Below are 27,617 nucleotides of genomic sequence, written 5' to 3' on the forward strand. Positions count from 1 at the left end.
TGGAACATACATACTGGGTAGGTGGGGACATTGGCAAAAGTTCAAGCAGTAAGTAGGTCCTCCAGGTTTCCACTACAACTTTTTCTGTACTTTTTTATATACCTGTATGACCTGGTACAGTCCTAATTGGTGAGTCATATTCTCTAACAACCTAGTGTGTCCTGATCTGCCTTCTGTTTGTTCTATGGCAGTCACAGACTAGCCAGCCTCCAAGTATTTTGTTTGATCCAGTCTTTTAAGTCTCAATTAGTTACCCAACTCTTTCACTAGGGAATATAAAAAGCTTCTAAGTTTTGGTTGGTGTGGTGTGGTGAGGGAAGATAATGACATTATTGTTTTCAGTAGGCCAAACTATCTACAACCACTCACATTTAGAGAAGGACCTTAAAAAATCACCCAGGTCCATCAACAGATAATGGATAAAATGTCTATACGCACAGCCATAAAAAGAAAAATGAATACCAGGAAATGGCTACCTCTCACATGGATAAACCTTGAAAACTTGAGTCAATCAAACACAAAAGGAGAAATATTGTAGAAGGCCACGACATGAACTAACTAGAATAGTAGAGGAAGTAGTTCAGTAGTAGCTGGCAAGGGGTGGGGCAAAGGGAACTGGGAGATAGTTTTGCTTAAAGGGAACTTTGTTGTGTCCAGTGATTAAATGCCAAAATGGGTATGGTTGCTGATTGTACATTTAAGTGTACACTTGGTTTAAAAGGCAAATGCTATATTTTACCATAAAACTTTAGTCACACATATAATAGAAACCGAAGAAAAAAATGTTCTCCAAACTCAATAACCTGGACCAGGATTGAGTTTAGCAGGACAGACTATAAAAAATGAGTATCACTTTTTCCTACCCCATGTACTCTCTTGAAAAAAACAAGGCAACGAATAATGAGAAACAACGAATTACAACTTTACAAATAAAACCTTAAGGACCAAGAAATGTTGACTATAGACAGCATATTTACAGGTCAAAAATGTGAGTGAGACTTAGGGGGGAAAAAAGCACAGAATTAAATATTTAAACTTCATTGGGTCATCATTCAAATTTATCTTTTTGCTAAAATTAGAAATTGGGTGATCTTTCACATTTAGTGCCTCTCCCAGAAAGCTTAGTTTTTGATTTAACAGCTTTCCAGAAAATGAAATAATCCTGAGAATATACATAATCAGAAAACAGTAATGTTCACAGGTTATTCATAAATAGCCACACCAAAAAAAAACAGCTTTGCTACAATATAAACAGGCTAAACTTATAGTGAATCTACCTAGATATTACCAAGGATGGTATTTTTCCTTACAGAATTAAAAGAGTAAACAGCTCAAAATGATGTTACATGTTGGGGTGAAAGTAGGTGTAGCTAAATTATACATTCTCAATTTTAATAAAAAACGTATATACATAAAAGGCTGGTAAGACAAATCTCACAGTAATGGTAAAATCCCATGTGTATTGTCATTTCCAAAATCAATACAATGCTATAACTGGACAAATAAACCCAATTTATGAAGTGTTGTGATAATTTATCAAGTGGGGATACAGGAATAATAGGTCAAATCCCAGTTTTAATCCTGTCATAAAACCTTAAGAAACAAATAGCTGAGCGCTTATTAGGTTCCTGGCACTGTTTCACATGCTGCAGATACAGCCATGAGTAAGACAAATCCTTGCTTAAATTTTGAGAGACCATCAGTAAATAATATTGCAGAAAACATACTAAGAATAACTGGTCATTAACCATTCAACTCAATTAACACGGTACATTTGCCTTGACCACTGCACCTTCAAAAAAATATTTATCTAACCAGGTGGGGAAGGGGGTGGGCGCAGAAAGAAGGAATCATTCACCAGGATCGACGTATAACCCCAACCAGGGGGACAAACAGAAAAGTGGGTGAAGAGAAACAGCGAGACGATTTAAGATATGAAAATATTAATAATTTAGCAACGGTTCATGAGGGAGGAGGTGGGGGCAGAAGGGGAAAACTGAGGCGCTGCTGTCAAGGGCTCACGTAGAAAGGAAGCACTTTGAGCATGAGGATGGCAGCAGATGCCCAACTGCTTCACACAATGGATGCCTGGATGGACTGTGGGAAGAGCCCCCCCAAAAAGGATTTAAGTTTTTTAAATGCTAAAAACATGTATAATTGACAAGCAATAAACCTTTAGCACAGATAACACTGGAGGAGGTTCCAAGTTAACATTGGTGAAACGTGCTGTGGGGAGACAAAATGCTGACACAATATGAAGTGATATGACCATTATCAATGAACTGAACATGTAGAAATTTGGACAAGTATGTTTTGTCATGTCTATTTTTAACAAAATATCCACTTAGAAGTAAATATATGTTTGTATATTTTAAGAGACACTATAAATACCGTTGCCTCAGATGATGATGAAAGATGACAAGGAAGAAAGGGAAAGTGGAGGAGCAGAGAGGAGCCCAGATACAAGGGCAGCAGGAAGACCCAAGGTTGAGGTCCTGCGGTAGGACAGCGCCTTGACTTCATATGTACAAGACAGAATCCTCATCTGTAAAATGAAGGTGCTAGACAACAAGTACAAAGAAAAAAGGTTACACAAGCACGCTGTAGCATTGTTATTTCAAATAATACTTTTGTCGAGAACTGCAAACCTCCTTTGACACAGATTAACAGAACTGAACTTTGATCTACAATTGGTAGGATAAGGGGGAATACTCTAATTCATTTCACCTTTCTCTAGGGTTTAGTAGGGTTGTACGTGTACCTCTCAGTGTAATTTGTAACCACTAATAAGTGCTGATTTCAAAAACATAATAATAGTAGCTACCATTTGATGGGTGCTTGTTTCCTACCAAGTGATGTTCTAAGTAATGCTCCCCCCATTTAACCCTGATGTAGCTACTGTTATTAACCACCCTGCACATCCAAGGAACCCTGGTAGCCCTTCTGAATAAGTGATGGACTGCTAACTTCAAAATGGGTGGTTCAAACCCACCAACCCTTTCTCGGGAGAAAGATGAGGCTACTTTAGAAACCCTACATAGAGGGTACCTCGGAGTCTAAAACAACTCAATGGCAGTGGGGTTTGGCTTTGTACACATAGGAAACAAGGCCACACAATTGGGGTATGCATCACAGCCAGGACACGCCCAGTCACAATGTGACTCTTCAAAAGTAATTCATGTATAGTTTTAAAAAAGGGGTGAGGGGGTGACAGGGACGAATAGACATTTTAACGACATTCTAATAAAGAGTTGATGGGGAAAAAAGAAAGATGACTGAGATCCAATGACCAGTCTTGAGCTTTAGAATCTCTCTTCAAAGTAACGGTGCACTACTTTCTGCTATATGGTCATAGTACAGAATGGAAAAGGAAAATAACTTTGGATTTTCATCAAACTTAGAATTAAAGCAGACACGTTAAGAGTTTTTAATTTGCCAGATATTCTTTTAATGAGAATTATAAAAGACAAAAACTTTTTTTGCAAACTCGTTTTTAAACAAATTATTTGCTTTTCATTACAAATACTGTGTAAGACGATGCCTTCTTTGCAAAACCAATAAATAGAAGAACAGATTTTAAATTTATGATTTAGCCAAGATACTGTGGGGGGTGGGGAGGAAGCCTGATTTTTCTCCCATCTTTTTCAAAAAATCAGCATTCATTCCCTACCCTTTCAAATAATAAATTTAAAGGTATGACTCAAATGAAAAAGAGACTGAAACTATTTTATAGCTGCTTTAAATAGCTTTTGATAGTTCTTCCAATGTTATATTTCCTTTCTGAACTCTTCATAAAATAGCTAAATTTAAAGTATTTCTAATGAACTGATTAATGGGGGAAAGAATCAAACATATGTAGAAACTTCACCATAAACAATTATGCATATCAAAAAGACACTAACTTTTAAAAGGTACAAAAGGGGAAAAAACCTGAATTACAGAAAAGTCAATTTTATTTCGTGAAAAACTAAATAAAAATTAACCCCACCCCCACCCCAAACAAAACAAAAAAAACCAGCAGCACTCTGTAGTGACTCACAAAGGGCTCGGAAAGCAGTGGTCCATGACCACTCCACATGGCTTGTCAGTTAAAAGGAGGGAAAAAACACACATACACACATGCACGCGCACACATCAAAAAAAATTTTTTTTAAGTTTTCCAACGGTACAATCAATCTACAACAAACACAAATTCAGAATTATTTTACAATGCTTCCTGCAGAATCACCTTTCTTAATACAAAAGATGCCCATTTTGGGAGTATATATATATATATTTTGTTTTTCAGTGGTTTACTGTTGACTTATTTTTAAATATATTAGCATTACTACATGCAACTGTTTCCTGTAATTAACAGCCTTCCTTTTATTTACCTTCATGTATCTAGTTTCCACCTACCAAAACAGTTTCAGGCTGGCAGGCTGCTCGGTGCCTTATTCTGTGTGATAACTGAATGTAATGGTTTTAAACACTGGCCAGAATGTTTAAAATGTTTGACTGTCATTTCAACACATGGAAATAGTTACATTAATGCCTAAGTTGCCATTTTCTGCAAAAAGCTGTGCAATGCTGGTGTCAAAGACCAGGCAGTCACTATTCATAATGGCTGTTGCAATTCCCTCGTGAATAGATCGAGGAGTCGCTTCCCAAGTCAATCGCCGCCTATGACCATTTAGCTCAAGTCGATAAGCAAAGTTTTCTGCTTGCTTGCGTGTTCCTATCAGCTGGACAATTGCGAAGAACTGCTGGTGGCCATCATATTTTTCCTGTTTCTCCAAGACTAACATGAAGTGAAAGCCAAAACAGGACTGCATCATCACCCAGTCAACAGCACCAGGAAGGTTAATGTCTGTGGCCAGGAAAACGATATCCTCTCCCTGCAGAGTTGTAATGGACTTATGCTGATGCATCAGGTGGGGCATGACAGCATCCAAAGAACCTTGCCATTTGCAGGAAGCACCAGGACACGGACAGGAATAAGGCCTAAACTCACAGAGCTCTTCGTGGTCTGCTTTTTCTGTGTGAGGCAGAGTTATTTCACATCCAGAAGAGGCATATTTACAAGGGAAGAGTACTGAATTGGCAACTTTCTCCATAGCCAAGTTGCGAATAGATCCCAGCGGGCCCCGGCAAGTTGGACAGCATGTGAGCTTTGGACGACAGTTGCTACAAACAAGATGGCCACTTTGACACTGAAGAATGGGTGGTAACACATAGTCAAAGCAGACCGGACACTCAAAAAGACTCGCCAAGTCATTGTTGGATGCAGTTGTGCCAGTCAGCGCAGGCACCCTCTGGGATGGTGTACACTTTGAAGTACCAGTAGGCAATGCTGTAGCAGTCTGACGGCTCATTTCTGTAAAACAAAGAAAAATTAATAATAGTTACAGTTGTTTTATGTTTTCACTGTAAGCAAATAGGGTTAAAACATAAAAGATATAAATTACACTAAACATGTATTTCAATAATTAGGAAATCATGCTCATTTAGAAAGGTTCCAGAAAACATTTAGAATTCTCTTTTTAAGGAATTGAAATTTTTTAAAGTTAAATATGGTCTTTGTTGCCAATTCCAAAACCACATGGAATAAGTATGTTAAACTAGAAACCAAACCACAAATAACTTTAAAACACAAGTTGCTTACATCCAACACAAGTTGCTTACGTCCAATCAATTCCCCCACTCAAGTCTTATTTCTTTGTGATTCTGCTGAGTCAACGGTTGATGGCTACGGGGAGTCCTCTATCACTCAAATGCTAACAATCACAGAATTAAGGGTGACTGGCCAATGGGGAGACCTAGTAGTTTAGTATTTCCAAGTTCAGCTATTATCTGCAAAGTCAGCATTTCAAAACTCCTTGCGAGAAAGGGCTTTCTATTCTTGTAAAGAGTTGCAGTCTCAGGAACCCACAGGAGTAGTTCTACCCTGTCAGATAGGGTCACTATGAGTCAGCACTGACTCAATGGCAGTGAGTTTGGAGTAAGAGTCCTTAATGGTGAGTGATTATTCGTTCTAGAGGCATATTGGGGGGAAGGAGGAAGGGCCTGCTGCCAACCTATTGTCATCTACGTGATCTTTCCCTAAAACACTGACACTGGCTAAGTATAAACCTTCTTTGCTACTGAATCAAGGAGCCCTGAAGGCGTAGTGAGTTATACATTAGGCTAACCACAAGGTCAGCACTTCAAACCCGCCAGCCCCTCTGAAAAAAGAGAGATGAGGCTTTCAGCCGTCATAAAGATTTATAGCCTCTAAACCCACAGAGATAATTCTACCAACTGAGCCAACTAGCTGGCTTAGCTAGTTGAGTTAGCTCCTAAATGCCTCTTTCAAGAATGAGAGGAAATTGTTTCTCTCTTGGAAGGAGTATCCTCAACTATAAAGTTTTAGTTGGTACTTAAGAGTTCATTCTGTTCATGCCACATTAAAAAAAAATAATGTGCAATAGGGGAGGAAAGTCAGAAAGCAAAGGTAGATAAGTAAAAGCACCATAGAGCACTAGGTACCGTACTCAACTGGTAAAGAATTCCATGCACCTGGCTCACCTGGGCTCTGAAACATTCATCCCACCAAACTCAGAGTAGTAAACATTATTTAAGCAAGAACTAAATGTTACCTGGAAGAAATCATCAGCAATCTAGCTAATAAGTCAGGCTTAATTGAAGACAAACGAGTTTGATTCCCAGGAATTTACCTTTGCGGGGCAGGGGCAGAAAAGATCAACTCGAGTGCTGATGTCCACCTAAGTATGTCACTTACTCTGTAAGCTAAGCTTGATGTCTCTTCAATTGTGTAATTGTTACTCTATTGCAAATAACTAATCTTTTAGAAAAAATGCGAATTGACAAGGATTGCAGTGGATGAATTAAAACAAAATATGTATATATTGTTGCATGTAAAACTGATGATTCTATAAACCTTCACCTAATCCACAGTAAAATGTCTTCAAGAGAAGCAGGCCATTCGAGGTGTGAGTTGGCCTACTCACTTTATTCTGATTTTTGTTGAAAGAATGAATAGCAGACAGGTGATGGCTATTTAAACATCGTCATTTGCAGACATTTTCTCAAATAGACTGCCTGATGCTTCAAATAAACAACTGGCGTGCTCATTACCATGATAAAATGTAAATTACTATGAAGAAATTAGGATTATGGCAAATACTTTCCTGCCACCAGCTTCTCTTCAGTTATGCTAGATAGTGACATTAACGTGAACTTTTTGAATAATGTCATATGCCAATATTCAAAATACGTAATTCATTGCTTGGTGAGCCAACTCTTCCAAATGTTACTAAAAATCCATTATAAATCAAAGAGTCCTACTGATTTTTATGTAATAGTATAAAAAAGGTATTGATGAAACTATTTATCAAGTTTGGGTATTTTACCAAAGAAGTATACTCAAGTTACATGGAATGATGGTAGAATCTTTCTCTTCTTTACTCAAAAATGCCTCTTGAAGTTATCTTAAAGTAGCCCGACTGCCTGAGCATTATTTTAGCATAGTCCATGAGATCAAATATTGAGATCGCTTATTGTGCCAGCCTAGTCGATAAACACATGTGGGATTAACTGAATGAATGGCAGAGAGATAATGGCTCCATGAGCCTCGCCTTTCTTGTCTCTCACTCTTTGATCTTCGGACCAGTGTGCAGCTGCCTTGCTTGTTCTGTGCCTCAATTTGCAAGCTACACTACCTGTGGTACACCCAACCCGTGGACTGTGTCGCTGTAATTTGACCTGCTTCGCCACACCATTGGAATTTCTATTGGAATTTCCATCTCTTGAGCTGGGGACTAACTGTTGGTGATCGGCCTTGCTGTTTTGCTGCCTGTGCTGGAATAGCCTGGATCTCTCTACAGAAAACTACCTGGCCGCCCTCAAGACTTGAAGGACTGCCAGTATCTCACAACTCTCTCACGGGAGTTGCACTGAGCCATTTGTAGTGCTTTATAATTTAACTGTTCATTTCTTGTGTTATCTATCTGTATAAATATATAATCATTAGCAATCTGGTTTTGTCTCTCTAGAGAACCCTAACACAAATATGTATTTGAAAGATTAGATACTTTATGGGATAAGTTTGTTAATGAGAAAGGGTGAAAATGGTTGCACAGCTTCAAAAATGTAATTGGTATCACTAAATCATACATGTAGAAACTATTTTTACTATGTATGCTCTCAACAAAATGAAATTTGAAATATCTTCCCTTTTCCAAAAAAATGAAACAGACCATGCGGGTTTATACCAAACTGACCATGTAAGCCGGTGTTTCCCAAAAGTGAGTGAGGTGCTCGGTTGGGGTGTGGGGGGGATCATCTGGGATCATCCAAGAAGGTTGCAAAAGCAGAAACCTACACTTTAGCCCGGATCATTAACTGTATACCAGGAGAACATTAAGTAATTTTTCCCCTAAAAAGGGAGCCAATTTACTCAAGCCATTGTAAATACAAGTGGGCTTCAAAAAGTTCGTAGAAAAATGGAATGAAGAGATCGTGGAAATTTTCTATGAACTTTTGTTGAAATTCCCTTATACTTTAAATGGAAGCTCAGGGTGTAAAAAAGGGAGAGCTATCATATCCCTTTAGTTGTTGGGAAAACAAAGGCCTGAATACCGAAGCAGCCTTTCTAGAAAAAGGGCCAAAAAGGAAGGTTGCTGTCATCGTTTCCCTCTCCATGGCCTCAGATGATCCCCATTTTATGTCACTTACAAAACAATGGGCTCAGCACTGCCAAAACTTCTCAAAAACCATGTCTGTGCTGGCTGCTCACTGAGCAACATAAAATTGGAAAGTGGTTCCGTGGGCACAGAACAAGTCCATGCCAGCAAGGGTTTTCCAGTTACTACACCAAAACATGAAGCACATCAAGGAGAACACTTCGCTTGTATTTAACGGAAGTTACTAAGCAAGTAAACAGTTTTCAGTTTCTTGGCCTAGTAAAAGTGTTAGGCATGTGTCAACAGCTCAGTCTCATGTTACTATAAAAGTTTTCCAAGTGTTGTGGAAGTACAATTTTACTCCTGTTCACTGTGAAAATCTATGGTCAGTAGCTGTCTGGTGAACAGCAGTATTACGGACTAGCAACTGCTTTAAAGACAAAAAACTCCAAAGGTGAAACCCAGCTCTCAACCCGCCAGCAGCAGCCGCCACCATGCGGTAGGGACCAAAGCCAGGCCCGTGGGCATCCTTGGGAAGCCGAGCCCTGCTTACCCTCGGGGGAGTTCTGCTGCGCGTCATTTCCTGAGCCAGTCAAATTCCACTGAAAACAACTCGGAAGTCTCGGAAAGTAAGCAATCAGGCAAGCTCTTAATGCCAGAACCTTTTCTCTTCCTCTGCCTACCTGATGGTAAACAGGAGTACAGCAAAGGGAGGCTAGGCTTCCCGCTCATGACCAGTCAGGCAGCACAATGAGTTTCTTCAAGAAGCAAAAACAACGTGTAACAGAGGTTCCCGCTGGACACCTTCAGTCCCTCAGCAATGGCGACTCAGATTCTTGTCCGACATCAGGGTCTCCAGAAGCGAGGCGCGGTGCCCTGCTCCACACAGGCCATTCCCTCCAGCACCAGCTACACTGGCGGGAAATGAAGCGTTTCTCATCCCAACGAAGTCGGCCACACCTCCGTGCTCGCTCCAACTCGCCTGCGTGTCCAAAGCCGGGAGCCATTGCTGAGCTATCGGCTGTGTCCTAAGCCTCCGTCTAACTCCAGCGCTTGTCGTCCCGAGTGCGCGGCGATGGCCGCGGACGCTCTGGGAGCGCGTCTGGAGGGAGGCTGCGCTGTCCCACCCCGCCGGCCACGTGGGCGGCTGAGGCTGCGCGGAGGGAGGCGCCTCGGCGCACACCGCCCCAACCCTAGCGGCCGCGCACACCCGCCTGCGACCCTCCACCGCCGGTGCAGGTGCCTGTCTCTGCACAGCCACACACCTGGGCTGGATCACGCGGTTTTTATATGTCTAACCGTGAACCTGGGCAACTTCATGTGAGGAATGAGTCATCAGACTGCCACTCTCCTCGGCACAATACTATCATGCCAACTCTAAATATTTATAAAAAGCTTTCTGACGTCATTCAATCACTATTTATCAGGCGCCAATTACCGAATTTCCTCAATTGTAATGCCCATCTAGCCAGAGTTAACATTTCACTCAAAGTGGGAGGCCTCTGAAAGGCAATATATTTCATTTCTATATTTAGCATGGCAACGCTTTCTTTCTCCTGATCCCACACATTTTCATTAAATGATGACTTAAAAGCTGACCACACTGTGTGAGCTCAGTAATAAAGAGGGCCTTCAAAAAATGTTGGAAAAAAATAGAACTAAAAGACAACAGATGTTTTCCCCCACAAATTTTTGAAGCCCCCACCCCAGTATATCCTCAGAAGAATATTTCACTGCTTTATTTTGGGGAAATTATGGAACAAACAAACAACCACCAGTCCCACTCCACAAAAACACTGCAGGGATAGCAGCAAGCACACCAAATTAACATCCAAATGTAGATTATGTTCTCTTCACTCTGGGAAAGCCACCTCAAATTGCCTCATTAAATTTACAGTAGCTTGTTTTGTTTTTAAACAAGCAAAGCCATTGCCCCAATAAAGTCGTGGGTCTCAGACTGCATTACATCAGCCACTTGGAGATTTAACCTGTCATTACATCATGCTTAGAAAAAGCCTTTCAAGATCATAGGAGTTGGAAGTGAGAACCAGGAACTCACGATGCAATCGCGTAGATTACTCATTTTTTAGCCACAAATTCTGACTCACTTCCTCTAATCTCCAAACTCAATCATTTAATATTTTTTAAAAGACCTCACAGCCATCAAATAATTGACTCGTAACGACGCTTTAAGATGGAGTAGCACTGCCTCTGTGGATTTCCAAGACTTAACTCTTTAAGGGAATAGAAAGCCTCTTTCTTCAGAGAAGCAGCCGGTGATTTCAAACTGCTGGCCTTGCGGTTAGCAGCTCAATCCGTATCCACTATGCCACCAGGAACTAGTAGCTAATACCAGGCTACAAAAAACATCACTATGTATACATAGAAACTATTACTGAAAACAGATAGGATCGAATCCCACAGATAAATACAACTGTTTTCTGCATCTTTTACTTTCTAATGCCTATTCATTCTAGACGAGGCAGATGTCACACATGAGGCCGTGAAACTCTTCCAAACAATTAACTCTGTATGAAATTAATGTATAAAATAAATTGCTGACTCCCAAAAGAGCTATCCAGAGCACTACAGTACACTCTAAAAATACTCCCTTATTCCAACAGGTGACAACAGAACTCGGGACTATAAAAGTGATGAGTTTTGGGGTCACTTAAACTTGGATTGACATCCACACAAAAGTGGGATAATAATTCCAAACTCATTTGGGTTTTGTCTCGATTAAGTGAAGATGCTAGGTATGTACATTACAGCTGCTGCCATTGAGTCAATTCTAACTCAGCAACAGTATAAGGTTGGAAGACATGTCCAATGCATTTGTAAGGCTGAAATCTTCAAGGAAGTAAATTTACATATCCAAATTATTTAAGTATTCACAGGCATATAAAATTAATTGGCCAAGGACATTAGATACAGTATGGAACTGAGGGCAAGGTCTTCCTTCAGTGGTTCCAGATATATAATGGGGCTTCAGAAAGCTAGTGGGAAATGAAATTAAAAAGTAATGAATTTTTCCAAGTTTTTGAATTCCTATTTAATACTAGTACACCTCAGAGATACTGTGGGCTCAGTTTAAGACCACCGCAACACAGCTAATCACACGGTATTTTTTGTTTCCGACTGCATGTAAAAGTCATGTTTACACTATAATGTTAGGCTATTAAGTACCATATGCATTATAAAAGAGCTTGAAATAGTGTAAGAATTTACCAAAAGGTACCATGGACATTGAGTTGAGCATATACTGATGAAAAAATGATCCCTACAGACTTCCTCGATGCAGGGTTGCCAGAAACCTCCCATTTTAAAAAAATATAACCTCCATAAAACAAGGCATATATACCTATATTAGATAACTCCTAATGAGTTAGTTATCTCTAAGCAGTAGGAATGTCTTTTTAAAATAAGTACCTACTGTTCTGTGTCCAATTGTGTATAAAGAATAAATGTAGCCAGAGGAACAACAAATCAGTTTTGTAATTAGTCTGATTGAGAACTGTGAAAAGTAAAAAGAAAAATGTTTGCTTTCTACGCTGCCATCAAGTCAATTCCGATTCATACCAGCCCTATATAGGATTCCCAAAGCTGTAAATCTGAGTAGATAAAATTGCCTAAGATCTATACTATTACATGTATCATATAACAAATTTGCTCTCTCCATTAGTAATCAGTGGATTAAATTCCTGAATTTCAAACCACTTAAGACTCTCATCCCACCCTAAGCCCTTTTTGTGAAAAGGTGTTTTCATTTCTGTATTTGATGCAAACATTAAGCATTCTCAGTTGGTTTATCAGAGTTGGCAGTCCACCTTAGAAGAAAGGCCTAGCAGTCTATCAAAACCCAGCCCATGCAAACTCTTGGAGGCAGTTCTACGGTGGTGCACAGGAAGCCACCAGGAACTGGAGTTAGTGCAAATGAAACTGGTGGTGGTAACAGTTACAGTTCATACAAAAATAAGTGAAATTATATTTTGAAAATGAGCCTCTTTCCCACACAAACAAAAAGTAAGAGAAAACTCAAACTCACTGCCATGAAGTCAATTTCAACTCATAGCGACACAGGTTTCCTTAAAACTTCAAAATTTAACACAATAAAAGTTAAAAAAATCAAACTTATGAAAGCACAATGTTGAGAAAAGACATATTAATCTATTTCAGTTTCCAGATCTTATTGCACAATGATAAAGGTATTTATTAAAAACAACATGTACCTTTTCTCCTAAAAGTTGTTTCTCTGAAAATAATTCAGAACATATTAACTATAAGTTATATTTCTAATTAACAGTGATGAATCAAATGGATATACTGAGGACAAAGGATTGATACCTGATAGATGTCTGAACACACAGAGAAAGTCAGTAAGCAAAGTGCATTTACTTTTTATAATCCCAATCACTGAAAGGCTTTCACAACCAAAAGAAAATGATTAGGGCAAAGAATGTACAGATGTGCTTTATACAATTGATGTATGTATATGTACGGATGGTGATAAAAGTTGTAAGAGCCCCTAATAAAATATTTTAAAAAGAAAGGCTTTCACAACCAACAAAAGTCCAGAAACCAGCAGCTGCCTAGAAAGATTCTAATCCATAATGACCCCAGTTGTAAGTGTAGGGTTTTTTCCAATGGCTTTGACTTTGTTTTGTAAAGTGATGGCCAGGTGTCTTTCTCCCAAGGTATGTCTGATGAACTTGAACCTCCCTCCACAGTTACAGTTACCAACTGAATGTATTAACCAGACCCTCCACTACACCAGCATGTACTTACTCTGCGCCTATAAAGTGTGTTGGTATTGACTCCATGGCAATGAGTTTGCGTTTTCCATTAATCATTTAGCAGCTCTGGTGGCATAATGGCTACATGTTGAAAGGCTCAGAAACTCATACGGGTAGTTCTACCCTGTCCTATAGGGCCACTATGAGTTGACTTCAACCACATGGCAACTGAGTTTGGTTTTGGTATTAAGCACTTATCCTTAATACCTCCAGCAAAAATACAAGGGGGTAACAAAAAAAAAAAAAACCAAAACAAAGCTCCACTGGACAGAGCTTTCATAGTATGCAATTTTTTTCCCTGCTAGGCGAGCATCTAGTAACTTGCTCAGAGTCAGTACACCCAGTGGCGTCACCTGGGAAGGTTCTCTCTGGTCACAGTGAATTTTTTCATAAAAGCAGTTTCACTGGAACCTCGTTTTTTGTGGTGGCCAATTTAAGAGAGCAGCTTGTGGCTGTGAATTTTTGTTTCCTGCTCAAGAAAAATGCCGCAGAAACTGTTGTAATGTTGAACACAGTTTACAAGGACAGTGCTATAGGGAAAATATCAAATGTACGAGTGGTTTTCTCTTTTCAAAAAAAGTGAAATGTCAATTGATGACAAACATCATTCTGCAAGTCCATCAACTTCCTGAACAGGCAAAAAGAAAGTCAATAAAATTTGTGCACTTGTGCCTATAGAACAATGACAACGGACCATTGAAGATGGGGAAATGGGTACTTCTCCCCCCCCCCCCCATGGGGACCATTGATAATGGGGAAATTATCTGGACTCTCTTGGAACTCAGTTCAGCTAACTGAAATGGAAGATAGGAGAATAAGGCTCACTGCAAATTTGCCCGTGGGCCCTGACTGATCAGGTAAAAGAACAGAGTGGACACTTGCTGTGCCTTGAAAGGGTAGCTCCAAAGTGACCCAGACGGTTTTTTCCAAGATTGTTACTGGCGACAAGACATAGTGTTATTCTTACAACCCCTAAAGCAATCAATCAAGCCAGTGGAGGAGACCATCATCGCCTCACCCTAAAAAGGCTCGTCAAAAGCTCAAGATGCTCATTTGTTTTTTTGATGTGAGGGAGACAGTGCATTTGGAGCTCGTTCCACCAGGTCAGACTGCTAAACAGGCTTTCTATTTGGAGGTTCTGAAGAGACTGCACAATAGTGTGGGGGCAGTGGCATGGGGAGGGCATGCCTGATTTGTGGCAGATGGGGGACTGGTTTTGCTGCCACGACAATGCATCTGCTAATGCAACCATCTCAGTGCGCCAGTTATGGGGGGAAAAATGCATGCCTCTCTTGTCCCATGTACCTTACTCACCTGACCTGACTCTGTGTGACTTCCTTTTGCATCTGAGAATGAAGAGGGACATGAAAGGATGGAGATTTGGCAATGTGGAAGAGGTGAAGAAAAAAATGAGGGAGGTGCTGTCAGGAGTTTGAAAAATGTTTCCAAGAATGGAATCACATATTTGATAAATATATCAAGAGTACTTTGAAGGTGATAAGGTTGTTTTGTAAATAAAATTAAATACATAGCTTTGAAAAAAATCCATTTTAGGGGGTACTCCCATGTATATCTGCTGCTTGATACAGCCTTAAAGAGCTCACACCTGAAACTTAATTTGATTTAAATCAGAAGCTTACTCTGCATTACCAATTTGGCTTTTACTAATTATTTTCACATTGAACAAAATTACAATTTCCTGGGTCTCTAGTTTCTCACTTGCAAAATAATAAAACTACCACCAATTTTTGGATATAACTATGATCAGGTATGAATACACTGCTAACAGCACTCCATGTTTATAAAACTGAAAACTCCTGCATCAAACAAATTAACTAACGAAACTAAATAAAAGATCCTGCTTATGTAAGATCACTCAAAACTGGTTTCTATTTATATTCATTTCCTTAACTTCAATTTTTTTGTGACTGAAAACTGATTACAGTCAAACTTTCCTATAATAGAAGCTATATTAACCAGGTACTTGTAAGGTACTGTGCTAGGCACTTCCCACAAAAGTGTTGGGTTTGTTTGTTTTTTTTTAAATCTCCATCGTGCAGGTGAGGAACTTAAAGCGCAATCACATTGCTTTGTCTATAAGTCAAATATTTCTTTAAAATACCCTTTTAAAAGAGTTGCACAATGTTCTCATTCCAGCACAGGTTATTTAACTTCTAGCATTCCAACATATATCATTGCCGATGTATACAAAACAAAAATCAACAGAACATAAAATTTTCCTAAATTTTTCATCTCCAGCCCGCATCTTAAAACTGTTTCATTCTAAATGTTAGGTAGACCCATTTTAGGAATGCTCAAGGCTGAACGTCCTATCTTTCCTCCAGAAACTACTCTACCCAGATTCTACCCCTCCTCAGTTGAAGGCAATTCCATCTCTCTGGTCCAAAAAGCTTATCTTCCGCAATGGAAAGCCTGTGGGTCAATCTGAAATGACTTGGTATGGCTCGTCGAGCCACAGTCTGTAATTTACAACAAAAGAATAGATGGGAACATGCAAATGGCGTATGTGTGATTCCAAAAAGAAACTGGTCAAGTTTTGCCAAACCATGGGATATAAAAGAGCCATTTAAGAAACAATTAAAAAGAGTCCGGAGTAAAGCACAAGGAGAAGCAGCAGAGGAGCAACGCTGACTGAGCTTGTTGGAGAAGTGGCGTCCTGGCCCTCAGAACAAGCAGAGCGGAGCAGCTTTGGGCAGGAGGCTGACTGACTTACAGAGTGGCTGCTCAGCACGAAGGAGCATGCCAGAGAAGGGCTGAGGACCAGCGAGAACACTCTTACCAGCAGTCTGGCTGTACAGACGACAAAAGAACGGCATCCTTAACATTTTGTAAACTGTTAGCTTCCCTAACAAACCCCCATAATCACTGAGTTTTGTCTGTTAGTTCTGTGTGGCCATTGCAATGGATTATCAAATCCAGCAGAGAAGTAAACCTTTTTGTAGGAGGCACAGTGAGGGCTGAGGCAAGTCTGGCTTCTGCCTCATAGGAATCATCACTGGGCTGATGTTTAATTCTCCTCCTCCTTCCTGCAGCCAAAAGAGGTCAGACATGGCTTCCATACCATCTCTTCACCAAAGATAAAAGTCAAACCCACTGCCACTGAATTGATTCCAACTCATAGTGACCTTATGATTTAATAACACTCCCAAGGGTTTCAGTATTTATGAGAACATTCTAGAGTCATTTTTCTCCTACGAAGTTGGCTTAGAACTGCCAACCAGGCAGTCAGCAGTACAACACAACACAATGTGCCACCAGGGCACCAGAACTACAAAAACATGTAACTTAGAACAAAACTTCTCAAATTTTTCCATTCGCAATGACTTTTTGCCCAAGAAATGTGCAGCAAAGACAGGTGCTGCCAGAAACACCTTGGATTTTTTTTTTGCATTTCATTTTGAATTAAATTTTGGTTACTGTGAATTCAGAAACCTTTTTTCTGTTGCTTGATTTTTCACAACTCCCAGTTTAAGAAACTCTAATTTAGAAACAATGATAATTAAGTATAATTTTTTTTAATTCATTGTATTGGGGATTCGTACAGCTCAGCACAATCCATACATACATCCATTGTGTCAAGCACATTTGTACATTTGTTGCCATCATCATTCTCAAAACATTCCCTTTCTACTTGAGCCCGTGCTATCAGCTCATTTTTCCCCTCCCTGCCCACCCCCCTTCCTTTGATAATTTATAAATTATTATTTTGTCATGTCTTACATCGTCCAACATCTCCCTTCACCCACTTTTCTGTTGTCCGTCCCCCAGAGAGGGGATTATAGGTAGATCCTTGTGATCAATTCCCCCTTTCTACCCCACCTTACCCTTACCCTCTTACATCACTACTCTCATTATTGGGCCTGAGGGGTTTATCTGTCCTGGACTCCCAGTGTTTCAAGTTCTTATCTGTATCAGGGATTTATGCACTAGTATTGTCTTATGGGCTAATATCAGACTTCTGAACTAGATCTGGACTGGGCTGGGATGTTTTCTTAATATACAATTACTCTTTAAGGAGATGAAGCAATTGTACACTGGAAACTATAATACATTGTTAAAATAAAGGCCTAAATAAATGGAAAGGAATCTCATATTTATGAATTTAGAGAGTTAATACTGTTATAATACTATCCAAAGTGATGAACAAGCGACCCAGAACAGCCAAACCAATTTAAAAAGAACAAACTTGGAAGACTTATAGTCCCAATATCAGAACCTAATACTACAGTAAGCAAAACTACCTTCTGACCAAGTGATTTTCGACAGATAGCAAAATCATACAATAAAGGAGTAGTCTCTTCAGTAAGTGGGATATTGCTGGTACTACTGGATATCCACATGCGAAAAGAAAAAAATTGGAGCCCCATTTCAAACCATATGCAAAAATTAAAAAGTTACTTTTTACACAAAACCTAAATGGAAGAGAGAAAACTATAAAGCTCTTAGAGAAAAACTTATGTGTGAATCTTCTTAACCTGGGAATTGGCAATGAACTCATGGCAACAAAAGCATAAGAAAAAGACTAGATAAATTAGACTTCATCAACATTTTACCTTTATACATTTAAAAATGAAAGAAAGAATGTGAAAAGGTAACCTAAAGAATGAGCTACGGGTAAAATATATTTGCCAACAGGCTTATCAAAACATGGTCAACATTAAGCCAAAACCAAGTCATCAAAGTCAGTTCCTACTCACAAAGGGTTAAGACAGAATTGCCTTAAATTCCAAGGCTCTCAATTGCTCCTTCCAACAGGCATGCTGGTGGACCTAGCAACCAACCTCAGTTGGCAGCCAACAGCTTAGCCACTGCATGGCCAGAGCTCTTTCATTGGTGATTAGGGAAATACACATCAAAATTATACTAAGAGGTCTACTACCCATTAGAAAATGGAAAGTGCTTGTGAAAACGCCGAAACTGAAATTCTCCTGCAGTGTTGAAGATGCAAAATAGGTGGCTATAGAAAGGTTTGGCAGGTTCCTCAAAAAGTTACACAGATACCAATTACTCCTAACAACTGAACACAGGTACTCAACCAATACAGTAGTAGATGACTCTCAAAAACATTACGTTAAGTAAAAGATAAAAAAGATTGTTTTGCAAATCCATAGAAATAACAGACTGTCTGATGCCAAGGGCTGGGGAGAATAACTGCTTAATGGGTAGTTTTAGCAGAGGGTGATGAAAATGTTTTGGAGCTAGATAAAGAAAGGTTGCATTTGCATAACATTGTGAATGTATTATCTGCCCACAGATTTTGTTCCCTTTTAATTTTATGTATGTAAATTTCAATTTAAAAATTAGAAAATAAAATTTCTGATTACTCCCAAATAAAATCTGCAGAAATTCACTCAAACTATCTATAATGACAGATATCCAAAGTTATTCCTAAAATTCTACTGCTGTATAGTTGTTTCAGACACAAAGGACAAATCTCCATAAGATCTCCAAGGCTATAATCTTCATGAAAGCTGTCTGCCACATCTTTCTCTCAACAGTTTGTGGATTTGAACCACTGAGGTATCAGAGCTCTACTTTTCACTAACAAAGCCTGAGCTTTAGCCAAACTCAAAGGAGCAAAATGTGCAAAACAAAGGGGGAAATCAGTAAGCAATTTTTAACAGAGGATTATTTCACTTAGTTAAACCAATTAGTTAAGTATGCTTTTGAAGGTAGTTTGTAAAGAATGCTTAATTTCACTATACAAACCATCACTATGCTTGTCAATGTAGCAATCATTTTTATATCCAAGTACCACATATTTCCAATAAAACCTACTGTTTGACACTAAATTAATTCTAATTTATTTCATTGGCAGCATGTTTTATAAAAATAAATTTGTTCTCCAAGATTCTTCCCCAATCTTCTCTTCCTTTCATACTTGCCCCAAGCCCAGTTCAAAATAAACAAAAACTCCAGTTTGCTATAATTCATAGTTAAAAAGTCAAAACTAAACTCAGTGCCACTGAAACAATTCTGACTCAAGCCTATAGGTAGAAATACCCTTGTCAGGGGTCAGGCTCCATGGTAGTAAATCTTGATGAAAGAAGATCATCCCATCTTTATCAGAGGTTTGGTGGTTTGCACTGCCAGCCTTTCAATCAGCGGCCAGCGCTTAGCCACTGCACCGCCAAGGCTCCTTCAAATTTGGAGTTAAACCAAAATCTCACTACCATCCTGGCCAATTCAGACTTTCAATCCTATGTAGTTTCTGAAACTGAAATCTTTATGGAAGCAGAAAATCTCATCTTTCTAGTAGATTTGAACAATGTAGTAAGCAGACCAATGGACCACCTCCCAATGCCATTGAGCCAATGCCGGTGACCATCACAACAACCCTATATAAGGAAGGGTAGAACTGCCCCAGTGAGTCTCCAAAACTGTAACTCTTTATGGGAGTAGAAAGCCCTGTCCTCCCAAGGAACAGGTGGTAGTTTTGAACTGCTGACTTTGCAGTTAATAGCCCAACATACCACTACACCATTCATGGTTTGGCAACCTCAACTTTAATAAAAAGTCGTTGCCAATAATATCATTCTGGTCACTTTGACTCAAGTCTCTCAACTCAATGCCATCCAGTGACAACTCTTATCAACCCCATAAGAAAGGTTAGAACTTGTCCCTGTGAGCTTCTGAAATTGTAACTCTTTACAGGAGTAGAAAGCCCTGTGGAGCCTTGAGAATAAATTTATTCTAAATAGATTACCTACTTTGTATCAGCTTAGAACAACTCCTAATGATTTAAGAAAAGATCAAGAGTAGAACAAGGACATATGGTTATTCGGTCAATTCCTAGTAACTTGCTGGGGACAAACTAAGAATACACCTCCATCAATCACATAACAGCGGTTATCACCCTTTGGGTGGAGACCCCTTTGGGGGTCAAACAACCTTTCACAGGGATCACCTAAAAACATCGGAAAACACATATTTCTGATGGTCTTAGGAACTGAGACAGCACTCCTAGATCCGTCTTCAGGCAGTTCCACCCACATGCAGATAGGCCCACATACAAGCAGCCAGCGTGAAGACTGTTACCCATGCTACACCATGCTTCAAGACAAAATTTCATTTATTTGTAATTAGAAATATATATTTCACAATATATAATTACATATTGTTTTGTGATTTTTCACTATGCTTTACTGATGTTCAGTTTGTAACAATGAAAATACACCCTGCACATCAGATATTTACATTATGATTCATAACAGTAGCAACGAAAATAATGTTATGGTTGGGGGGGTCACCACAACACGAGGAACTGTATTAAAGGGTCACAGCATGAGGACAGTTGAGAACCACTGGCATAACATAATGTTGTGTGAAAGAAGCCAAACACAAAAGCACCGAATACATTCTACTCAAAGAAAATCAAAGATGTATGGGAACCATTAGTCCAGAAGACTAATAGCCCATGTAAACCTCAGATCAAAAGAAAGAACTAGATGGTGCTGGGCCACCACTGATGACAGCTCTGAAAAGAATCACAACATAATTGAGGCCATCGATAGAGTGGAAGAAACTGTGGACCGAACTCAAATCATAAAAAGCCTTACAGGTCTGATAGACTGGTAGGACCTCTGAGACGGTGGCCTTTAGATACCCTGCAAGTCTGGGACACTCTCATGGCTCAGCTTTCATCCAAACAAACAAGTCTATAAGGTAAAAAACACCACCAACGAGGTAAACATTCCTTAGAACATCCAACCATCAGAGGAAATGGTCAACCAGAGAGATTAAGAAATAGGATGAATGGAAACAGTAAGCACTGGGAGGAAGTGGGAAGAGTACTGTTACATTGTAGGGATTGATAAAATAAAACGTATATGAATTGAACAGAAAACTAATTTGCTCTGTAAGTTTTCACAATAAAGTTTTCGTTTAAAAAGGGCAAAATCAGTTCATGGTGTTAAAAGGGTCAGTGGGAACTGCTTTTACAATGGTTCTATTTGTCTTGAAAGTTGTTTAGGGTTCCCCCTTTGTAAAAATGCATCATACAGTTACAATTTGAGTATGTTTTGGTATATATGTATATCATACTTTAAATAAGTTCACATTTGGGGCAGGAGTGGGAAATTAATACTACTGCTCAGAATGCATCTTCTGTAAGCAATAGCAACACAGTAACCGGATAACACCTCAGATTCTTTCCCTCCAGCCACATTAGCTACACCTTTGAAGAACTACACCTATTCTCAATTGTGGCTACATCCTTTAAAAAAACATAACTGAAGCCACCAAATATGAACTACTTCAGCTCTTACTACCTTCTCTATTTCTGCTAAAACAGTAGTAATCCTAAACCTAAGCACTAAGCACTTCAGACTTCTCTCTCATCAAACACTTCCCCCTCCCTTTCTCTACAGGATCATTTCCTCCAGCTTCCAAACATTCTCTAGTATCTCCCACCTGGTTTCTGCAATACCACATCCCCAGTTTTCCTCCTACCTCACTGGGTCACTTCAGCTGTTTCAAAGACACTTCAACCCCAATATATTTTACTGATTACCTCCTCTTACTACAAGCTTTTCCCCTTTCAGCAAATGGCACCACAATTCCCATACTTGCTGCTCAAGCCAAAACCGTAATTCCTTCCTTTCCTCCTGATCTCAAATCATCGAGTCCTGTGAAGTCTGCAAAACACATCTCAAATCCCACCACTTCTTTCAATTTTACCTCAGCCCGGGTCATAAACAACTTCTGCCTTATTAAAGAAATAGCCTTCTAATCAATCAAGTCCCAAGTAACAGCAAAACCCATCTTAAAAATGGGTTTTATCACTCCTTTACTTAATACTTTGATCACTTCCCACTACAATTAAAATCTAGATTCTTTACTTTGCAAAATTATTCTCCACTCAAGTTTCACATCACTATTCATTTGCTACAACAACCCATTCTTCTATCCACCCTTTCCTCACAGCCTTTGTCTTTCATCTGAATTTGTCACCCACTGTCAGGGAACTGATTCCAACTCACAAGGACCCTCTGGAGAGTTTCAAAGGCTGTTGTGGTAGGGAGCAGGCAGCCTCATTATAATTTTCAGTAGACTGTTGGGTAAGCATTGGACTGTTGATCTCTTAAGTATGCTCCACGGGAGAAAAATGAGTATATCTGCTCCTATATGGATTTAAAGCTTCAGAAACCCTAGTTTGATTGCCCTATAGGAGCCCTGGTGGCACAACGGTGATATATTGGACTGCGAAGGTCAGCAGTTCAAAACCACCAGCCACGCTGCAGGAGAAACACGAGGCTTTCTATTCCCATATGATTTACAATCTTAGGAACTCACTGGGGCAGTTCTAGTCAGTTCTATATGGTCACCATGGGTCAAAATTGACTCGATGACAGAGTTTGGTTTTGTATAGGGTAAATATGAGCTGGAATTGACTCTATAGAAGTGGGTTTGGTTTTCTATTGCAGCATTTTTTGACTCCTTTAATTGAACAGGCTTCAAAAGGTTTATAGGAAAACTCCATTATTTTACTTCCATTTTGCCATGAACTTTTTGAAGCACCCAAGTACATATTGACCCTAGCTCCCCATTAAAATGTGAGCTATAATATTTAAAGAAATTAAGTCGCATATTCAATAACTTTTTTAAATAACTAAACACTTTCTTTTTTAAGCACTTTCTAGAACATGCAAAAGTAGGCAGCATCCCTGTTCTCACACAAATAAATGATATAGCCAAGAGACACACTCAAGACCCTATCTTAAGAGCCTGTCCTCTTAACCACTGACTTAAGACTGCCACGCTAGTATAAGGCAGGAAGGGGAGCACAATATGCTTAATAATTTTTGTATGTGCTAATGGAAACTTAGAAACTCAAAGAAATTACATAATTTGCACAAAGTAGCACAGACATGGGAGTAAATGCAATCATGAGCAAAGGTACAGAGATGCTGTAGGACAATGTTAAAAAATAGAGAATAAAAATAATCTACCTTGGCTAGATTAGATGATAAAGCAAAAGGGAAATGCAGACATGATTGAAAATTATTAAGAACAATGTGAACGTATTAGTCATACAACAATATTTACTGCCAGGATAAGTGCAAGCTGGAAGCAAACAAAGATATCCTCATGGAAATTAGTCTATATGAGGCACCCACACAAACAAAAAAAAGCCACCATCAAGTGGACTCTGATTGACACAACCCTTAGGGCATAGATCTATTCTGTAAGGTTTCTGGGACACTCTTTATGGTAAGACAGCCTTATCTTTCTCTGGAGTAGCTGGTTAAGAGACCAATGCTTAAACACTGTGACACAGACACAAAACCACAACTCATTGCCATTGAGTCAATGCCAGCTCATAGCGACCCTATAGGACAGGGTAGAAACGCCTATGTGAGTTTCCAAGACTGTTACTCTTCATGGGAGGAGTAGAAAGCCTGGTCTTTCTCCCTTGGAGAAGCTGGTTTGGGACTGCTAACCTTGCAGTTAACAGCCCAGCAAGTAATCACTACACCACCAGGGCTCCTACACTGTGCCACCAGGACTCCTTTATAAGATATGAGTTCAGAGAAAGCAAGAACTCACAAGTATACAACCCAAAAATGGCAGGGGCGTACCTAGCTCAGGAATGGCTATATATGAAAGAACTTGGACTTCACACTGAAGGACTGTGCAGTCAGACTTAACTGGTTAGAAAGTTCACTTACACTGCAGTCAAAGAACTATAGGAAATATAGACAAAAACACCCTATTTTGAAAGGAGAGGGGTCCTGGTGGTGAAGTGGGTAAAACATTGGGCTGCTAATCAAAAGGAGAACTATATGGCTACCTGTTGCCATAAAGATATACTAGCAAAAAATCTGTAATAGATCCCATTAGGCAAAGAAAACTCCCAACCCTAGGATTTAGTAAGAATCCTTTAACAACCATCAATTACTTTAAAATCCTATAACAACCATCAACTGTTTTAAAATACAACTGAAATGATCATTTATCACTATGCATTTACTAAACTTGAGAGTTGTTTTTCAACACGCCATACTTAAAACTCACCACTAAGAATAGTCCTACAGACTGGATAGGGCAGAGGTTGTACACTGTTGCATATGGGAGCTGGAGGCAGAGAATCCAGGGTGGATGATACCTTCAGGACCAGGGGTGTGAGGGGCGATACTGGGAGAGTAGAGGGTGAGTGGGTTGGAAAGGGGGAACCCATTACAAAGATCCACATGTAACCTCCTCCCTGGGAGACGGATGGCAGAGAAGGGGGGGGGGGAGGGGAAGAGTCCGGATAGGGCAAGATATGACAAAATAACAATCTATAAATTATCAAGGGCTCATGAGGGAGGGGGGAACAGGGAAGGGGGGGGGAAGAGGACCTGATGCAAAGGGCTTAAGTGGAGAGCAAATGCTCTGAAATTGATTAGGGCAAAGAATGTACAGATGTGCTTTATACAATTGATGTATGTATATGTATGGACTGTGATAAGAGTTGTATGAGCCCCTAATAAAATGTTTTTAAAAAAAAAGAATAGTCCTACAGTCCTGTTCTTCATATTGTCAATGTTGCCATAGCTAGAGTTCCCCAATAACTAAATTTAAGTCTCATTATGACATTTTAATTATAAATACTAAATAATACTGCTCTGCATCAATTTTTAAAGAATTTCCTGTAGGTTAGTGGACACAGATTAAGCTCAAGTGGATAGTTTGCTTAAATTGCATTTTGTGAAAAATCTGTCCTAAAAAGTTAACAATTTCACATCTACTCATTATACGTTTAAAATATTAATATGTTCCTAAATTATACTAGAAATATGCTAAAAGGGGTATTCAGACCAATTCATTAACATTATCTAGAGAAAATAAATTTAGCAAAAATGCTACAACTAGCCATTCCAGAGTAGAGTTGTACTGCTATAATCCAAGGTTGGTGGTTCAAACTCATCAGCTGCTCTCTGAAAGAAAGATGAGATTACCTGCTCCTGGAAAACCCTATACAGAGGCCAAATAAATCAGTGGGCTCAATGGCAGTGGATTTGCACCTTTAATGACTTTCTAATTTCTACAATCCACAGGTCACAAAGTTTTCCTAACAATTAACCAAATCTTTATCACAACATAAATCAGTATCTCTCTGACAAAATTACCATAACTGTCACCACACGATACTGTGCTCTTCACTAACTTCTAAGAGATGGTTGACACTCTAACACTCACTGTCCCACTATTCCAAGTTAGTTAACTCAAACGTTGTTGAAAGAAAGCTATTCCATAGGTGTAAAACTATTAAAAAGGACACCTGGTTTTAATCTAATTTGATCTTTAAAATCCCAAACCGCTTATTGTCCATTCAAATCCCGTACTATAGGAATCTCCAAATACCACCATCTCAGATGGTCTGTCAACTTATCACCTAAACCTCCTCTACATTTTCCTTTATAATAACTAATAACAACAACAGGAGTCTTGCTTAACAAGCATTTACTAAGCACTCACTAGGTGCCAGTAAGTGGCAGTCGCAGCTGTAAAGCCTTCACTCTTAATCATCCCATCAATGCTCTCAACAATCCCAAGAGTCAAAATCATTTGACCAAAAAAAAAACAACTAAGTATCTTATCCACGGTCACAAACCGGTGGGCTAGGTTAGAGCCTTTGAAAAGCCTGAGGCAGAAACATTCAACTGCTACAGAGTTAACACTTTACCTTGGACAGTCGCTTATCAAGAAACAGTGCACCGTAGGGATGCGCCGAAAGACCACAGACCTATAGCACCTCGGTGACTTGTCCATGACTTTGACAAGTCAGCTGAGCAGTTTGATTTTCCGAATTCACAAACTGGACTTTTCTGAATGTCAGGGCAAACAAATTTGGACTCTTTCGAGGAGCGAGCAAACGGCAACAACAACAAAGCCGTGACCCGGGTTATGCACATTCCTAAATCATCCATCTGGTAGTCAAGACGGGACGCCAAACGAACTCCTCGGCCAACGCGCCCTTGAAAACCTAGGGTTCTCCATACACAGCCAGCGCTTTATGGGCGAGCCCGTCCCGCAATCTCCTCGCAAACGACATAAACAAGGGAGGCGGCTGCATTCCGCACGCTGCACAATGAAGCCCCAGGCTGAGGCCAGGAAAAGAACGCAACACAATCGCGCACCGACCCTGGGGTGCGGGGCAGGGCGGGGAGGCCAAGGACGCCCGAGTCGCCCGGCCCGGCCCCCGGCGGGTGCGGGAGGGGCCGGAGGGAAGGGCCCGGCCACAGCCCGCACTCAGCTGACCTCCGCCATGTTGGCCGCACTCTCCGGGACCCTTCGCAACAAAGGCCGGCACGAGGGCGCGAGCGGTGCCCAGCGCCTGCCCCGGCCCGGCCGTCCCCCGGGGCGCGCGGCGGCCGGGGCGCACGGGGCGCTCCCTCCCGGCCCGGCGCCCCGCCGAGCGCGGCCGACCCCGTCGGGGCCCGGGGCCCGGGGGCGGGCGCCAGGCAGCTCGCGGCCGCGGGCAGGGGCGGGAGGGGCGGGCGGGGGGCGGCGCTCGGCCGGGCGGCAGCGCAGCCGGACTTGGGCCGAGACAAAGGCGCCGCCGCGTCGGGGGTGGCCCTCGCCCCTGCCCCGGGCACTGCGCCCTGGCCCGGCCGTCCTCCCCGCCCGGCCGCCGCCATTACGGGGCGCAGGAACACTCTTCCAGGGGAGCCCCTCGCCGCCCGGCTCCTCCCTCCAGGCCGGGCCCCACTTACCTGTGGGCGGAGAGCGCGCCTCGGACCCCCGTCCTCGCTCAAACGCGCGCCGTCGCCGTCGCCGCAGCCAGCCCCCGCCACCGCGGACCCTGCCGCCACTTTTCCCCCGTGCTGAGACCGACGAGACGCGCTGGGCCGCCGCTCGAGAGCGCGCCCTGCAACGGCCGCCCGGGTTCCCCCCTGGTCGCTGCCGCCGCCGTTTCGCGCGTCCGCGAGCCTGCCGCGCGCTCCCGCTAAATACCACACACTGCGGCGGCCGCCATGAGGAGGCGCGGTCCCGCGCCCGGAGCGGCCCGGCGGGGAGGGGCTTCCGGAGGGCGCGCAGGCGCAGAGGAGCGCGCGCGCCGGTCGGCGGCCCGCGCGGCCGGTGGGGCGAGGAGCTCCACGGGTGACGGTTTTTCCTCGCGCTCCTCCGTTACCGACCCCGACTTCTAACTCCC

At 41.1% G+C, this 27,617-nt stretch overlaps 1 protein-coding gene across 5 annotated transcripts; it reads right to left on the reverse strand.

The window, feature by feature from the left end:
- Positions 1-1,296: 1,296 nt before the first annotated feature.
- Positions 1,297-27,450, reverse strand: SIAH1 (siah E3 ubiquitin protein ligase 1). 5 transcript variants are annotated; one of them, XM_075537186.1, is made up of 2 exons: positions 26,723-26,876; positions 1,297-5,356 (listed from the first exon to the last, which is right to left on the reverse strand). In XM_075537186.1, exon 2 carries the CDS (start codon positions 5,352-5,354, stop codon positions 4,506-4,508), a length of 849 nt encoding a protein of 282 aa, XP_075393301.1. In that variant the 5' UTR covers positions 5,355-5,356; positions 26,723-26,876; the 3' UTR covers positions 1,297-4,505. The 5 variants fall into 5 exon arrangements, with proteins under 5 accessions (XP_075393301.1, XP_075393302.1, XP_075393298.1 ...); XM_075537187.1 differs by lacking the exon at positions 26,723-26,876 and adding an exon at positions 26,148-26,552; XM_075537183.1 differs by lacking the exon at positions 26,723-26,876 and adding an exon at positions 9,347-9,757.
- Between the last annotated feature and the right edge of the window lie 167 nt (positions 27,451-27,617).

This window comes from Tenrec ecaudatus, chromosome 18 (genome assembly GCF_050624435.1).
Source record: "Tenrec ecaudatus isolate mTenEca1 chromosome 18, mTenEca1.hap1, whole genome shotgun sequence".
NCBI lineage: Eukaryota > Metazoa > Chordata > Mammalia > Afrosoricida > Tenrecidae > Tenrec > Tenrec ecaudatus.